We start from the raw sequence: 18,549 nt of genomic DNA on the forward strand, positions 1-18,549 counted from the left end.
AGAGCTCATAAAAGTCTGCACAGGTGCAGGTGAGCACTGTCAGTGCTGAAACACAACTGTGCTCACATCCCCGCTGTATGGTCTCCACAGATGTTCAGAAAGCATTGGAAAGTGTCAATAGTTGCCATATTTTTCTGCATGGATGAATTCAATGATGCATCTTTACTTCATACACACTTCCATGTCAGATGTCATTTTGTCAGAGTGCCCCTCTACCACCATCAATTGTACAGCAACAAAATATAATAGAGTACTGGCAGGAAGGTTCAACCTCTGCTGCCAACCCACCAACATTTACCTCTGATGATGTGGGCCAACATCATAAAATAGGAGGCATTACTTTCAGAGCAGCCCTCATGATGTGTGATAGATGCTGCAGTCTGGAGGACTAACAAAGAGGATATTTTTGTAGGAAAGTGGTAATTTGATCAAGGACAAGTCTAGAAAGTCTGGATTTGCAACACAAACACCTTTAGGTAAAACTTTGTAAATGGTGTTCAGAACTCCATTTATTTGGCACCAGAGTCAAGGAAGGATGACACGTTGTTCCACACAGCCTGCAACAAGCTTGCCAATCTATCAAAGACCCTCAGAGATGCTATGACGACAATGTCATACTCCACACAGACAGAATGCCTTTTCCATCATTTGGCACACACAGCTATCCACACTGAAACACACTAAATATCAGCGACATTTAGACTTCACTCTTCCCTCAGTGCTTAATGTGACAGACCATTAAGAGAGCACTAAGGAAGACAGATGTATAGCCTGATGTATCCTCAGAACTCGGCACAGGAAACAACCTTCCTGCAATTCGCTAATCATAGTTTATAAAGAAACATTAGAGCTATTACACTGACTCAAAATTATTCTTGCCTGCCTCATTGTTTGGGAGCTTAAAGAAATTCCAATGACAAATTTTACTCCCATTTATATTTTTGTATCCATCAGATGCTTGAGCCATCACACTATAATACATATTTGTGTACTATATGCAATGTCATGTTCTAAGCTTTAGAATGCTACAGCTTTAAGGACAGAGAACGAGAAAGCTTTCATAAATCCATCACAGATTTCAAAATCCTGGTGATAATTACAGCCATTTTTTCAGTAACCTGGCAGGACTCTACTTATACCTCTGCACTAGAGCACCTCCCAATGTAGCTTCCTTACTCCAAAGAACTCCAGCAGGAAATAACACTTTACACTTCTGTCTGTTTCCAGACAAAGCTGAGTTGGTTCACAGCAGTCTGCTCTTCAAGGTTAGCAATTCTGCTGCTAACACAAAATAATGCAAGTCAAGATCTGGCAGGCTTTATGGGTTGGTATAGACAACCAGAATTCCAATGTGAATGCTCATAACTTTAATGTGAAGACTATGTTTTGCAACAAATCAGAGGATTTCTGTCTGCAAATCTGTAATTCTTTGTTGGAAGTGCAGTGGCAGGCTTTCAGCCTTGGCAGAGACACCTAAACTGCTGCCTTAGAGTGAATCCAAAACAACCAACCAAAGAGTTCACTCCATTCACACAGGCAGCTGAGGAGGTAAAAGCACAAACCAAGCCCTCTTAGCACATATCAGCACTTGGACTAACTTTGCATTTTACTACTTACAAAATCCCAGATATGACACACACAGGCTCTTAAAGATGTAGAAGTACACTGAAGATATTCAAGCCTTCTATATGTTCAGGATAATATAAAAAGAGAGATGTCAAAAGGAGAATAGTACCACATTAGAGGAAGTTCCTCTGATAAAAGAGGTTTGAGCAGCTGAGTGTGCATCTGTTACTTGCAATCAGCAGTCTGAAATCTCATGGTACCATCCCATGAAAAACTGAAATGACAAATACAATTGTAACCTCATTTCTTCTCAACCAAATAATCCTCTAGTTTTATCAGTGGTGCTCCAGCAGAGAAGAGAAGTGGGGAAAGAAATGTGCATTTAGATAACACATGTCAAACAACTTCTACTTACTGATGAGTAACCTTCCTTTCTTCTCTGAGGGACTGTCCATATGCATGTTCACTCTTGTGAATGCAACTGAGCACACCTCAACTTGCATAAATTAGCTGGTGCTCAGCTAAAATGTTCCAGAAGAACTAAAAGCAGAAGACTAACAAATCCAACATCGGTAGGAAGCTGCTACATTTATGCAGATAAAGTGTTGGATAGATTTCAGCAGGTGTAGTAGATTAAGATACTCTTCAGAAACATTAGAATCACTTGTGCTTTCAAGGACTATGCTCAAACACCACTGGATGACCTTAATATAGCATACTCCAACGAACAGTGTAACAGCACATCTGGACTCATCCGCCATAGAGATGAAAAGCCTGTTCCGTTCCAAAGGCAAAACATAGCTGATGTTCAGAGTATGCACAGATGAATCAACCTTAACCAAACTTGCTAGAATAAAAAGCACAGATTACTTTCCTAAGTCAAGACACCCAAACCAGGAAATAACATGGACTATGTAGAACAGGTGACCTTATCATACACACAATATATATAAGGATGATTATTAGCTCTGAATGTCTTCACTGTCCTAACCAAAATTAACAAAAGTAATCTTCAAAAAGCCACCTTCATAAAAATACAAGGAAACAAATACGTAGGCAGTCTCAAAGGACAGCCCCAAACAAGACACCAACATCCAGTTAAAATCTCGTAACTAACTAGATTATTAGCTGAAGGATGTTCTGGTTTTGCTGGCCTTTAAGGAAACTCATTGGATTTTGTGGAAAGCTTTTGTGGAAAACATGAACATCCTTCTTACAAGTAAACTAAAGAATATTTGCATGCTGCTCATTCACCAAAATACACTTAGTATCACACATTCACTAAAATACAGACAGCAGTCTATATGGGAATCCACTTCATGTTCAAGAGCAGCCAGCAAACTACTTCTTGCTCCTGGCAACGAACAGAGTATTTGCTTTAAGTGCAGAAAGCATCTATTCTGCATTACTAAGACAAAAAGCACAGAGATTCAAGCGGAGGTACCAATTAGAGTCTTGTGAAAGCAGGTAAGAGACCTGAGGCAAAGTTTGGAAAGGCATTAACAATAAAAGAAGGAGCAAGTCCTAGAAACAGACTGTCCAGGGTGGAATGACTGTAATCACCCTAACAATTTTCTAGTGTTCTTAGAAAAAGCAAGACTGTAGAAAATACAAATCACCAATGAGGTAATTACTTCTGAACGAGATAATTAGGAGTAAGTCCAGAAAGACTGACATTTCTTTTTGAAATTCAGAGTGAAGAAAACAGTCTGGAGAATTCTGCAGTCTCAAAAGGCAGTTTGAGAATATAATTCTGAATGCCTCACCTCCCTGGCTGCCATTGCTCAGAAAATATGGGTTTTTGTGAAATCAGCTGGGAAGTACAATATTGTTTGAACCTCTGCCAAACACTGACCTTTTTCTTTTCACTGATTCATGTAAAACCTTGTGGCAATGGTATGGTTCAGCTCCAGAACACGGATATGAAGATGAGACTTCCTGAGACCTGAGAAGAGATCTTGCTTTTTAAGTGTATGTCTTGATACAGGCAAAGCCATGTGTGATTACACCTCCAGGAAATGCCTGAAGCTGGAACTGCACTGCCTAGAGACATTTCACTAGTTTTGCATGTCTAGCAGAAAAGGTAAAACCACCTGTGAGGCTCCATGGAGACTCCTGCTAAAGAATTCTCCACATAGGCACAGGCAGGTGTATTTGGATGCAGCTTACATGAAGCTTGTTATGGGCAATAGCAAGGAAAATGGTGCCATGTGTTCTAGACAGCTAGGGAAGCCCCTATGTTTCACAGAACACTCCAGGTTTCACTGAAGTTTTCTGAGAAAAAGTCTTGAGCAAGGAAAACCATTTCTGAAACAGCCTAAAGCATTGCTTGTTGATGCTAAGGTCTGGATTAGAATCATATGGGGTGTCTGCATATCCATCATGTCCATGGGGAATCAAGAAAGAAAATGAAGATCTTAATTTGGGCCTCCGAGATCTACTTGTGAAGCCAACTGTTCACCTTAAAATGTAACAGCTACCACAGTGGTAGAGGATGTACTGTTAGGTCTGAAGAACCTCTGCTGCTCATTGCTAGGAAAGGGGCTGTCAGATCTGCAAAGCGACCCAACTCACTGACAGGACACCTGCTGACTAAGCAAACACTTCAGATTCCAAGTAAGCAAAGGGCTGCTTTAGCATCCTTGAAAGAATTTATTTACTTATTTTCAAACAGCACATTGAATAACTGACCTTTTGAAAGACATTTTAACGCTCATACTTTCACAGTTGCTGAAGAGAACTAACATGAGGTTCAACAAATTCCACTTAGGAACAATATCATACATCTGCGTCTGCTGCACTGCATACCAGCAAATAGTTTGATGGAGAAGAAAGCCTTCTCCCAGCCATTCCAGTTAGGGATCTGCTTCCTGTTTCACTATTTTAACAGGTTCCTTTGCAATTCCAAAAAATGAGCAATGAGGATGGAAACAAATTGAATGAGAAAGCTGGGAATTTCAATAGAATTTCAAGAAAATTCATCTTTGGCCCACTTTTACTATTCCCTATGGAACTGTGGTTCAAAAATATTACAAATAGTTTCTAAATACATAAATATCTACAAAGACAAAGCACAAACTGCTATAGTGCTCATATAATTGAATTGCTCAGGTTGGAAAAAACCTTGAAGATGAAGTCCAACTGCAACCTCACCATTCTACCCAAACTCTAACAACCAACCGCTAAATCCATCTTCTAAGTATCAAGATCAGGAGCGACAGCCAGTTAAACGTAGGGATGCTGTACCATTCAAATTCTCAAAAAACAAATACTACTTTCTCAAAAATGTTGAATAAATTAGACCAAAGGAGACAAAGCAAAGCATAAAAATACCACAAAAGGGAATGGAAAACAGTGATGAAATCTGAAACATATACCAAAACACAAGCACAAAGACATTCACAAGAAACAACCCCTAACTTTCCCATGCTTTACCCAGAACTTAAAGCAGCAATGTGTGTGTGCATGTGTGCTTCTCACCCGTGGCACACTTCACTTGTGATGTGAAAAAGTGAGAAAAGTGAAAAAAAAGAAAAAATCTCTGCCACTGATGCTAGTTTTAAAAGCGCCCAGATTCAAAATGTTTGGATGTACTGCCTACAGTAAGAAGGTACAGATAGACAATCACTCAAAGACTCTTTCCTGCAAAATTTGGAATCGTATTTACGTGCATTCTCTTTCTCTCTTACAATTACTTACAGTAAAACAAATACTTCATTTATTCTCTGAATTCTCTGCAATTAGTATAAAAATTATTCCCTTGACTTCACACAACATTAGAAAGTTGGGCCTTCTTTCAGCATCATACTCTTGCCAGGGAACGAATGATAAATGGTAGAATTTCCAGCTTCTTAAAACAGGAGAGAACTTCCACTGGTGACACAATGAAGCTACGTCACAGCCACAAATGGAAATTGTACCTCTGATCCATGGCACCTCTGCCTAATACACTTCAAATCACCGTTCCTTAAAGTGCAAGGTGTAGACATAAATATATGTAACACATGCATATATGTGCCACTGAAGTCCCACTTAAATCTCCTTAAGGCTTCAAAAGGACTTAAGAAGATGTGGTTGTTTCATTGTTTTCTGCACAAGAATGAATCTATCTCCCCCTAACTTTTTGCAATAAAAAAAATAACTTTAGTTAAACATTTAAGATGCCAACAACAAACAGCCCTTGATTTTATCTGCAGCTTCCTCAGCCCTTCACAAATGAAACAGGCACATAAATATTTCTAATGCATACATACTCTCATTGCCTCCTGGATGTGATCTTGGCGTACGAGCTCAGCTGAACGGTCCATGTACCACTTCAAACATCGGATCAGTTCTCTGAATGTAACAGCAAAAAGAACAGTAACATGAAGATTAGCCATCACTGCCGAGTTTAAATAACATTCAATCACAATTGCTTCAGGATAGATCTTACCAGTGCACCGTGTTCAGAGGCTGCCCCCTTCAACTTTTTTTATCTTTCAACTCAGAATTTGATCAAACCTTCTTTTTGCATAGCCTTCTGCAACAGCAGACATTAAGGTGTTTGCAAATATGACTGTACAGCCTGTCTCTTGTACTTAAACTCATTTCACATGTTTTTAGCAGCATTCTTTCTCATCCCTACATAATCACCCTATGGGAGGATGGTGAGAAGGTGCCCAAGGAGGTGAAGTTGCTGCTGGGGCAGCAGCAGTAGTTTCAATACCATTTAAAAATTAGTCAGGTAGCAAACATTTTAGTTCTAGGGAAAAATCTATTAAAAAAAAAGTCTAATTTCAGTCCACTCGAATCACCTACTGAATTTTATACAACATATGCATTTATTTAAATTTCTACACCAGAAAATAATTTCTTCCCTGTAATTGACAAACTATAAGAACATCAAACGATACTATTAAAGATAGAACTATATTGCTTGCCTTTATCAAAATTGAGATCAAGACATACTCTACTCATTTGGCATCAAATGCCAGGCCTCCTCTAAGTAAGCAGTGTTTAGAAACTGAAGATCACAAAGAACCATCTTCCTGGAGTGCACGATACCATTTGGACTACCTTAAAGAGTTGTGTTTAAAACATATTTACTAGGCATCAGAGTGAAAAAAGTGATTATTCACACAAGACAGAACACCATTTTAGCCTCTGTACATGACAACGCCTTCCAGTGTTGTGTACTACCTGCAGTGCCTGTCACTGTCAGTATATTTGGTAAGTAAAACTAAAACCCTGAATGGTAAGCCATACTGCTTTCCTAATCATGTCTGTCTTGTTGCTTGATGCAAAACTCAAAAAAGTACAATAGAAAATAAAGCAGAACCTTCAAAGTAACAGTGAAAATTAAGATTCCGATCCACTGAAATACAAACTTACTCTAATAAAATGGAAAACCATCAGCTTACATAAACACCTGTCCATTTTGGAAGAAGTAATAACAATTAGTTCTGCAAGCTTTCACACACATCCTATCTCCCAATGTCCTTGGACAAGAAATGTATATACTCTTGCAGCTCATTAGCTGACAGACTGACAAGGAGGTGTTGCTGAGTGACATTTATAAAACAATGAAAACAGAATTTGTCACTTCAGAAAGGCAAAGTAAAAATCAACGTCTGCTCGTTTCTGGCAACAATACAATGAGCAGCTTTTCTCTGAAACTGTGCTGGAAATATTTTGTCCAGATAGTTCTATTTTTGAAAACCTCTGCTAACACAAACATTATGACTCTTAGTGACATCATTCAAAGGCTTCTAAGACCATCCCCTGAAGTGATGGATAAACAAAACTTACTTATAAGCCAGTGCTCCTGCAAAGTGCTTCTGAATGTAAGTGTCCATCACAGGTCGAAAATGAAAATACTTGCTGTCACGCAGCAGATTTATGATGAACACCTGTAACAGATGAAGCAGTGAGTCCTCACTGAAGGAAACTGCACACAGTGTTCTGCAATAAGACAATGGAACAACAAAACACGTGATTTTCTTCAAACAGTCAATACTTTCATTATGAGATGTCACTGCATGCTTCTCCCAAGCGATAGCGAATACCGCTCCCCTCCCAACTGCGGGTTGAAGCCATCCGGGATCACTACGTGAATTCAAAATCACTGACCATGAGATAAAGACAAGCAACAGTTCATCAGCTTACCAAAGACTGAAAGACCAGCAAGCCATACTTCTCGGTGTTGTCATCCAAAACTACAAACAGTGTGTCCAGAATGTCTTGAAGGAACTAAAGTGATATTAATGAACAATAAGTTTCAATTGTATTCAAAATATGAACTCTTTGCCCTGTTTGAATTATGTCACACATGTTGATGCCTTTGTAAACCCAAGGACAAATCATTTCAGGTTCACACATAAGACAGATTTTCCCTTCACGAGGAATTTTTCCCTTCACGAGGAATATTTCTAAATGAAAATAACAGATAAAGGAGAACAAAAACAAGAAATACGTACTACACAGAAATATAACTGGGTGCTCCTTTCTCTGTCAGCTGAACTGACGTAAGTGCTACCTAGGTGGCAAAACAATGTAGAAATTAAACTATCATAACATCATAGTGTATTGGATGCCATTGTCATCAAATTTAAGACACGGAAGCACATTAAATGGTGCTCCAAATTATGCTTAGTATTGAAAACTTTTGTTATAGGAATGAAACTATGGCTCTTACAACAAACATTAATTGATTCAAGCTACATAATGCCAATTGTTTCTCCCATCTGTAACACTGCTGATAATTCAGTGACTTTCTTTACTTTTCTCAGAAGGGATGACTGTGAAGAGGAATGCTGAAGGTGAAGTCAGCTGCTGCTTCCGTCCTCGTCATTTTGCAATCTATTCTAATTACGTTTATCAGGTGGAGAACAAGAAACAAAACGCAACAATTTATGAAGTTTCTGAGAAGATAAAATTTCTTTTTTCTGAATTATTGCATTCTGTGCTTCATATCCCAATGCCAAATGGCAGCCAACTATGGGATGGAATCAACTGCATTTCCTCTTGGAATAATACTTTCTTCTTTTTTTTTTTTTTAATTTTCCCTATAAAAAGCAAATACTTGTACTGCCTTGCAAACAAATGTATGACATATGGCCTTCTTGAATAATTTCAGTACACACTGGGTATCTTCTTCTCGTGTTATTTTTACATGTGCTATCATGAAAGTTAAAATTAAGATATGGCAACATTTAAATGAGTTACAACAAAGTGGCATAAACTCCTAATCAAACAATGGGACTTTCGTTTGACATTGGTGTTCTGTGCAGCAGCACGACTTCACTGCTCTGGGACAGTGAAGTGCAGGATGGTGCACTTGACTTTCAAGGTTTCAGATTTGTTTGTCTTCTACACAGAGGTTTCAAATATATTCTCAAAACAGAAATACACATCAATTCCACTGTTTCCATCAATTCCATCAATTCCATTCCATCATTAGCTGTTTCAAAAGCTAAGACTTCTGTGTCAGCTCTGTTTTCATCACTCTAGAAATGGTCAACCACAGTTCCCCGTTTTCAGGGAACGCCTTTTTGAAAATACGACTGGAACAGAAAAGCCTGCACCAAACACCACTAACAGAGCTGTGCACTCATTAGAAAACAGTATGGCTCAGTGGGGGCAGGTCTACAGAGCAGAACAGTGAGTGCTAAGGATGATGCTCACCATACAGGTGGATGAGGTTATTTGTCTTTGGAATACAGCAGGTTTGATCCTGAGGATTGAATACCATTCATTTTTGGAGTGTTCAATTTCATATTAAAAAAATCCCTATCATACACTTTGAGACAGCACGAAACAAAGTACAGTAAGTAGCAACAATCAGATGTGCACTGCAGATATCAATTAGCTTACTAACACTGATACATCCAAAGACACTGGATACATTTAATTCCATGTAGTACCTTAACAATTTCCTCGCCACTGACATGTCTCAGCCTTCCTAGAATATCCATCACACGATCGGGGTAAGCTTTCCATTTCAGGAGGGCAAGCAAATCCACTGCAGAACAGTAAGAGAGAAAGAGACAGAGTCCATATACAAAGGGCAGAAGGGCAACTGCAGACCCAACTGAGATTCATTATGCTACAGTTCTGCTCTTGTTGCAGCTCACACATGTTAGAATAAAAAAAAGAAAGAAAAACAAGAAGGAAACCAAACAGGAAGAATAACATTACTAACAGAAAGGATGGAGGAACTGAAAAGTCTTAGAACGAATAAAAATACTGCTACCTTTCCTATGGCAACCTCACACTACACTGTGAAAAATACATATTTTTTTTCTTCCTGTGCCTCAGGAACATTGCTATAACAAGTTTTGGTTTCCTTAGTAGTTCTGCAAGAGCCGAAAAAACAAATTCTAGGAATGTGTCAAAGTGCCAACAACTCATTTTTTTGTTCTTTAATTACCTAATTAAAATTATCTTCGTTTTAACAGATTACTCATGTCTTGCACTTACAGAAATGCCAGTCATTTCTCTGCCCTTACTCAGTAACAATTTCTTCAAAAAAAAAAAAAAACAAAAAAATCCCCAAAACAACCCAAACAAAACCCCAGTCCAACAACAGTTTCTGCTCATGTCAATACAGCACACAAATCTGCCCATAAGCAATTCTGAAGTACCAGCTACTTACCATTCTGGGTCAGTTTGGTAGAAGAAAGCTGCGTGGAGACAGAAAAGGACTCTTTGGTGCTGCGCTGGAAAATGAGACTGGAAGGAATATTGGGGCAGCCGTTGTAGTCCTCTTTGCAGCAGGGCAGCCCCAGATAGAGCGCGTGGTTATTAAACGTGCTGTTCTCATCACACTGCAAACACAGGAAAGGGGATGGAATGTTACCCGGTCTATTTATTTCATTTCACACACAAGTCCTGATAGCAATTGCTTGGCAGTACTTTTATTGACCTTTTGGGTGCACACAAACACTAGTAAGGAAAAGCTGTGCTTACCACCTTCAGGGCTTGTGTGTACACAGAAGAGACTCAGTTTTAAAAAAAAATGTCACCTTCTAACTACTGACTGTTTTGAACCTATCTGCACCTTCCAACTTAGTGCTGCTGTCTGAAAGTCATAGTGAAGAAATAAACCAAAGTAAATCAATATGGTGGAAAGAAAAAATACAAAAAAACAACAGCAGAAGAAACCCAATGCCAAAAACTCTCCAAAGTTTCTTGCTACAGCACTGTTGAGATGTAGCACTGCAGCAATGCATTTGAAGCTTCTGGGCACTGAAACAATTTCTTAATACACAGTAATAGTATGGGCTGTAAAACTGCCGACGGCTTGAAGACTCGTATGTTTGAATTTCAAGTAGTCATAATTAATGAAAGATAAATCATCAGTATCTGATGAGAAAAATGAGTTGTACCTACAGCAGAAGGAGGTTTCCATACCTAGTCACATAAATTCAAATTTTTTAATTTTTTTAATGTGGGAAAAAATGAGAACGCAATGACAGTTGGATTTAAATTGAAGCTGTGGTGAATAGTTGAGAAGACCTGGTACCTTATAAACATAAAGCTCATGGATATCATCCGACAAGGTAGTGCCATCATCTCTCATCAATGGAGTGAATGCAAACCCAAAGAGCTTCTTTTCTCCCTTGTCTTTTGCTGTAACAAGATATAAGTAAGAAATCACATTTGTTCATACTCTATCCACATACTCTACAAAGTTACCCACCGCATTCCTAACAAAAAGCAGGCAGGTAATGTAAGAATCAGTATATAACAAACTACTAAGTTTAATTCTATGCAAGTCATCAGCAAGCCTCAAAACAAACACTCAGAGAATCACAGAATGGTTTGGCTTGGAAAAAATCTGTAAAGGTTGTGTAGTCACAACTGCCTTGCCAAGTACAAACATGCTGATCACAGTAAAATAAAAAATGTACATGTTATAAAGAAAACATTATACAGGAAAACACAGTTACAGAACAGCAGGGGAGAATATCTACAGAACGTTTAGCCCTGCAGGGATTGTGCTGTTCAATGAACATTGCAACAAGCTAACAAACTGCAGTAAAGGTGCACTGTCAAAGCTGGCACCCTCTTCCTCCTTCCCAGGGATTAACAGCCTCATTCAAGCATGAACTGGCAATGGGAAGACCTCAGCCATTTTAGATTTCTTTAGGTTACGTTTTGCACTCACTGGAGCAATGTCTGAACTCAAAGCGGAGGTGAGACCCACGAAACCTGTCAATGGGGATGGGCAGCTTGATGATTTCCCCCCATCGAGGGCTGTTATTGTGGTAAAGGACAAAAGAGTGGTAGGCACTCCTGCTTGGCTCTCCTGAGCCCAGGCTGATGCAATCCTGGAACAAAAGAACACAATTTAAGATTAAAAGACAGCACATCACTACAGATGAGTCATTTTATTACACGGTGATAATCTTCATATAATTCATCTCTTTTTGTAGACATAGAGGAAGAGCAGAAGCAGAAAATCAGACACAATAAAATCTGAAATTCTTGAAGAAATTTCTGAACTGGAGAGCACAGGCTAAACCAAAAAAAGGACTGCATAACGATGTTATCATTTAAGTTACATCCTATGATGAATAAGATATTCTTTCTACTAGAACAGAAAGAAGAGTAAGTGCTACATGTGTCAAGACTTAGTTTTCAGACTATACTAAAGGATACTAATAATTGGGTGAGACAACACTGTAAAGAAAACTCTCATCTTGTTTGGGACTTATTTCCACTGCTCTCAATAGGACTATTTCTGAACTACACTGAATACACTCAAGAGTAATACGGATTTGAAACAGAATATTCTTATTAACACTTTGTATGGTTCTGCTGAAGCCTTCACAGAGCCATGATTCCCGCAGTGTGGTGTAACTCAGCACACACTTTCTTCTTTGGCAGTGTTTAGAAAATGTTGTAGGTCAGGAACAGCATTCAGCCAAGGAAAGTGGTGTGCTGGGGTCAACGATCACATCTTCAGTGCACTGCTCATGCACTTGTAATCTTCAACTGGAGATTTTTTATTACTTCCCCAACCACGCTACCAACTGAAAGTTATTCAATTAACCCTGTGATTAGAAAAATGAAACGGAAGGCAGAAAGCAGCCTCTCAAGACTGTGAATGCATCTTGGGTCATGCAGGAGATCATTCAGTGGTCAGACAACCCAAACAAAGCTGTTCAACTCATCAGTACTGCACTGAGAGCTAAGTCAACCAAATTTTATTCTTATCTTTTACATTAAAAAGCTCAAATGGCACTCCTCTTGTTGCAATCTTAATATTTCCTTCTAGATTACGCTGACTGACTGAAATGAAAGCTCCCCATTCAGCACTCTCTTTGCAGCTGCTTCTTTCCCCCCACTTAGGAATAGTTATATTCTGCCTCTGAGTGAAACCAGCTTCCTTCTAATGGAAATGACGGGTTCCAACACACTGATTGATCTTACCCTACCACAGATAACACAAACCAGGCGTCCACAATGAAAAAATAAGCTGTCTAGAGTTTAATACTAAATTCTTAACATAAAAGGTGAAATACTAAAATAACCCAGACTAACAAATATATATTACATTTTGTGTATCTGTGGATACCTAGAATTCTTAAGGTCTTCAAGGCATTTCTACAGATTTAGAACATTCTATTAAAAGCCATATGCGTTTAATAAGGTCAGTTGGCTTCCATAAGGACATCAGCACTTAAGGTAAGATAACCCACTAAGTCAAAAGTAATTCCAGATGGCTGTCTCATTTGCTTTACCTCTGGGAGATGAATTTACAGAATTTTTCTATCAGGTAGAAACCATGGCAGCAAAGAAAAAAGATAATACGTGATTGGTTTCCAAACTCAGTTCTAAGTGGCTGTTCCTTGCCTCATGCAGATATGACTTTTCCTTCAAACTGCCATTTAGAACTTTGAATTATGTCTCCATATTCAATTCAACCAATATTTGGTTTCATATGTTATCTTTCCAGGTCTATTTTGCAATAAGAGAACTATGCAGCGAGGAGTTCAAATTAAAGAGGAGGAGCTCAGGTTTTATTGTTCTTGATAGCACTTCCACTGGTTTTTCAGTAGACATTCGCCAGCTTATTATTTCCTATGTAAAAAATTCTGATGACTGCATGTTTGAAACGCAACTGATCTGAGGCATCATTAGGCTTCACGAACCACGGATCTCCCTGACATAACCATAAAAAGTTGCTTTGACTGCCACTACAATGAGGAGCAGCAATATAAAAATCGGTACAAAGGTTTTCTTGTAAATAAGTTATTTAAATTGAGAATCCACAGGGGATCCTTTCTATGTAAAGTCTTTCTATTACAAAAAGTATGTTCCTCTGATTTTTTTTTTATTTGGATTGACTGCCTCTTTTCTCTGTGCCATGTCCCACCTCCAATTCCACCCATAGCCCTGAAGTACTGCTGGAGCAATACAAAGGGTAAGGGAAAGGGAAAAGTATTGCAGTGAGAACTCCAGCAGAAAACAAAGAAGTCTAGATACTATGTTGATAACGTCTAGAAACTATGTTGGCATTTGAAGATGCTGATCCCGTGCTAGGAACAACCAAGATCTACAGTGGTCTTCAGCAGACTGTTCTGTAACACAGCAATGATTAAAAATGTACGACGCTCAATTTGAAATGTATGCCTAATGCAATTGAACAGGAAAGGATTGTGATCTTCCAGAAACAGCTGTGGGCACAAAGCAGTTCCTTACAAGAGAGTTCCTTACTTAATTTTCAATCAAATCACAAGAAATCATGTTAATAAGGGAAAGGTTCCTCTTCCAATTCGCAAAACAGATTGCGGCACCGAGTTAGACACACAAGGACTTTGGGGTTCAGCCTGTTCTATGAGAATGGCTACAAAGACCACTTTTTTGCACCAGATGTTAAAAAAAATCTAGGGGAAGTTCTAATTCAACGATTTTAAATGCAGCTTCTTCTCCATTCCCAATAGCAGTTTATGTCAAAATACTTTTACTTCTCTTTCCTCACTCTTTCCCACCTCACACAAAGCTGACATATCTACCTGTTGTTCTTCCCTTCAGTAACACTATAGTAAGAACAGAGAAAGAAAGACAAACATTAACAACATTCCCAACAGGAATAAAGCCCCCCCATGGTGAAAGCCAAGATCTTGGAAATCAGGAACTTCTTCAAAACGGCGCTCAACACACCAACAAACCACACTTCCTACAGCCTCGCCTGTATTCCTGTTTTATCACATACACTAATTGACTTAAGAAATTTGTCATATGCTTCTTTGATCTTTGATTACAGTGACTTTAAATTTTACTACAGTCACTGACATCACACTGCAAATTATATAAGCTTTTCAGTTTATAAAAATTTTCTCCTAAGCGCCTATTCCCACATGGGGCAGTGCTCCGAATTCTTTCAAATATGTATCATGGAATCACAGAATGGCCTGGGTTGCAAAGGAGCACAGTGCTCATCCAGTTCCAACCCCCTGCTGTGTGCAGGTCACCAACCAGCAGACCAGGCTGCCCAGAGCCACATCCAGCCTGGCCTTGTGTGCCTGCAGGGATGGGGCATCCACAGCCTCCTTGGGCAACCTGCTCCAGTGCCTCACTGCCCTCTGGCTGAAAAACTTCCTCCTAATATCCAACCTAAACCTCCCCCGTCTCAGTTTAAGACCATTCCCCTTGTCCTATCACCATCCACTCTGCTAAACAGGACCACTCGTAAACAGGACCACATGTAAGCGACCACTTCTTTCATTGTAATAGGTTAAAACCTTAGCCAAAACCAAAAATAGGAAGAACTAGTTTGAGTGTAGTTTCCCTGGCATCAGAGAACAAACAAACAGCATGTGTGCATGGAACAAGCAGATGGCACTCAAAACTTGTAGAGGAAACAAGCACTTACCTTCAAGATTTCTCCATCTGCGTACAGAACATACATGGTCACTTCAATGTTCTTCTGCACGCTTTTCCCACCTCTTTCAAAGTCTCCCTTCTCCAGTGTCAGGTATAAGTCATTGCGTATATCACCTGCAGGGAAAGACAGGAGGCACATGGCTACACTCACCATGGGAGACAGCGCCTGTGTGAAGCCTATGTTGATTCTGCAAACCACTCGGTGTTCTGCAAGACTATGGCTGATGCCAAATCATTCCAAGCAGCAAGTTAATTGTTAATAAAGATGAACATTTTGATATCAATGCATAAAATCAGAACGTTGTTAGTAATGCCTTCATTAAGTGTGAACTCGGAATCAACACCTGCTTTATTGTGTGTGAGTAGAGAAGGGAAAACAAAACCTCCACTACTCTGCCTAGTTATGTGATGCAGCTATCAGGAGAAAACTGAAAGCATGAATAGTGTCAGACTTCCTATTTTCAATATATTTTAAAAACAAATGCGTATTCTTGTGGTGATTGGTAGAAAATTAATTTCAGTTAAATCTTCTCTGAGTATTTTGTAGATTTGTGAATTTCCTTTTTATTGTAACAAGAAAACAAAAGCAGCCTTTTTGGATACTTGGCTGTAATTCAGTTGAGACGGATTAAGAGGGAATTATTAATTGGTTTTTCTGCTAGATTTCTGGCTAGTCTCTGGTGTCCATATGCAAGAATGTAATAGAGCAGGCAGTATGGATAGTTGCCAGTTAATCATGACCTCACTTTCAAGAGCTTTCAGAGCAAATGACTGCACTCAGCAATACAAATGCTGGCACCTCTCTCAGATTTGTTATTATCCCAAATTTAACAAAGTCTTGTTCACTTCTTATTTTGTTCTAAGAATCTGGTTTGGGAAATGCTGCTTTCAAAAGGAATGCAGTAAGTTCTAAAGCATTCACCAAGAGGATGGCAGGTAGCACTTGCTTCTCCCTCAGGTTTAGTTGCTGCTTCCATTCTGTGACCTATCGCTTCTTATTTATTTCTCCCAAAGAGAAATGTATGAAAGGGCAGTATAAAAAAAATACACAATTTTTGAACAACTATAAATCAAACACTTTCAAGTCAGGGATTTTGTTAAGCAGCCTCAAGAGACCAAATAATGAAGTGGTGGAATGGTTATACAGCAAAGCAGAGACTCCTTCAGTGACTGATTTCTTCCAACCCAGTACTTGGAGAAGCTGATGCTATTAAATCTGCTTATTAACCAGAAGCACTATGAAACAAGCAGCATATGCTTTCAGGCAATGAGGGATATTTAGTCAAAGATGCACTTCAAATTTTTCTTGAAGTCTCTCACCCCACCAAATTCACCCCGGATTCTACTGAAGGGACAAACAACAGAAGCTTGCCTTTATGGTCATTTTTATTCTGGAGAGCAGTACAACTTTTCAGGCACAGAAGTACCACTCTGTAGCTGCCTCTCGGTGCTCTCTGCTAGCACTCCTGTGAATCTGTTTCCAAAATGCCCTCCTTCTGTCGGCCCTACTGGCAGGGCAGGCTCACAGGGTGGGCAGCAGGACATGAATCACAGCGAGGGCTCTGAGACTGCAGTGCTTCACTGCTGTGAGGAAGATAACAGCGAGAGGGTCACGAAAGCCCTCCAGCATTCAGTCAGGTTTTCTCATCAAAGAACAGCCATCACATGGAACGCTGTGCAGAGAAAATTATCTGTGTGTTTTTCTTGCTGTTTAAAATGCAGCCAAGCCACCTATACGTTGACCACAGGAATATCAAGGAAATGTACAAGTCGCAGCTGAAGATAGTTTAAGTCAGGGCTTTTGTTTTGAAACTCCTTCTGCTTAACAGCCTCCAGCCTTTTTTCTAAGCAGCATGCATGATGAGGACGAAAGAATCCAATTTATATGCTGTGATTCTTAATAGAAATTAGTTGTACCCATAAATTAGCATTTGGGAGATTCTTATTTATGGCCTCTTCTCCAGAACAGGGTATGGCCACACGAAGCCCAATGTCAGATTGCAAATCCTAGTTTAAATTAAATGCAGAGTTTGGTGAACGTACAGCATCCAATCTCCCATTAAGCCTACCAGAAGGGATATTACTTCACTAATTGAAAAAATGCCTGTGGGGTGGGGGGCAGAGGAATCGAGATAACAGTGGATTTGCATCAAAATGAAGGAAAAAAAGGGAAAAAGTACTTCAGTGAAGTGTAATGGAACATCTTCTCTTGTAAAAATAGTTTATAGCATCTTAAAAATAACCAGAAAAGGCCATAATGCAAAGTAAGAATAGACTGAAGGCTACTGCTCTCAGGCATTGCACTCATCTGCTTCTTCAAAGTCTGGAGTTAAAGCCAGAAACTCACAGACTTCAGTTTGTTAGTGTGTAATCATAAAAATATCCTTTCTAAAAGAATTCCCTCTTCCTAGCATGTTACTTAACCTAAGCTATTACTGCATCCTTGCTAGCCTTTTTTTCCTGACTGCTGCTGCCACTCTCGATGTTTCTGAGCTCAGATACTGTAAAGGGCTCCACAGAAACAGAGTAAATGCTTGGACACAGAGCAGTGTGTCAGACATTTTGTTCTGAGTATGCAAATTGCAAGGCTAGAGGCCTTCACAGCAGCTCAGAAGTGCCCGAGCAGATTGCATCATGCTGCTCGTATGTGACAAAACAAGAGGTGTGATCAGCAGAATCAAGAGATCCTTGTCAGCTCTGACACCAAAAAACAGCTACACAGCAAGTCAAAAACCCTGGCAGAGAGAGCTCTTCCCTTGATTAATTCTGTCTTAAAATAGAAAAAGAGAGGAATAAAGGACTCGTTAATAAAGCAGACACACCTCCATACAAATAGTTCTGGCTTGGAAGTGACAACACTTCTCTTGCACTCTGGGAGAAAAGCAGCATGTGTGCCAGTGTGCATCTCAGCAGCCTCTCCCATCCTCACAGGAGAACAGTGCAGCTCATCAAAGTGGGTCAGTGTTGGCCTCCTATTGTTAGCACAGGAAAAAGAGTGCTGGGAGGCCAGCGGGCCAAAAGCATTTGTAGGTTCCAACCGGTGCCCGGCACTTGAACTGAGGACACTCGATGTCAGGATGAAATGAAGCAGCCAGTGAGTTTTCAGAATAG

The 18,549-nt window shown here is 39.5% G+C and overlaps 1 protein-coding gene across 4 annotated transcripts in view; it reads right to left on the minus strand.

The window, feature by feature from the left end:
- The window catches only part of DOCK3 (dedicator of cytokinesis 3), a 184,548-nt gene that overhangs the window by 56,141 nt on the left and 109,858 nt on the right, over window positions 1–18,549 (minus strand). For all 4 annotated transcript variants that reach the window (XM_052678523.1, XM_052678525.1, XM_052678526.1 and 1 more), the window contains 8 exons: window positions 15,428–15,552; window positions 11,714–11,876; window positions 11,069–11,175; window positions 10,199–10,370; window positions 9,468–9,565; window positions 7,711–7,794; window positions 7,354–7,454; window positions 5,820–5,901 (listed from right to left, as the gene is read on the minus strand). In XM_052678523.1, coding sequence (XP_052534483.1) covers window positions 5,820–5,901; window positions 7,354–7,454; window positions 7,711–7,794; window positions 9,468–9,565; window positions 10,199–10,370; window positions 11,069–11,175; window positions 11,714–11,876; window positions 15,428–15,552 — 932 coding nt within the window. The remainder of the gene's footprint in view (window positions 1–5,819; window positions 5,902–7,353; window positions 7,455–7,710; window positions 7,795–9,467; window positions 9,566–10,198; window positions 10,371–11,068; window positions 11,176–11,713; window positions 11,877–15,427; window positions 15,553–18,549) is intronic.

Source organism: Tympanuchus pallidicinctus, unplaced genomic scaffold (genome assembly GCF_026119805.1).
Source record: "Tympanuchus pallidicinctus isolate F22 unplaced genomic scaffold, pur_lepc_1.0 scaffold17, whole genome shotgun sequence".
NCBI lineage: Eukaryota > Metazoa > Chordata > Aves > Galliformes > Phasianidae > Tympanuchus > Tympanuchus pallidicinctus.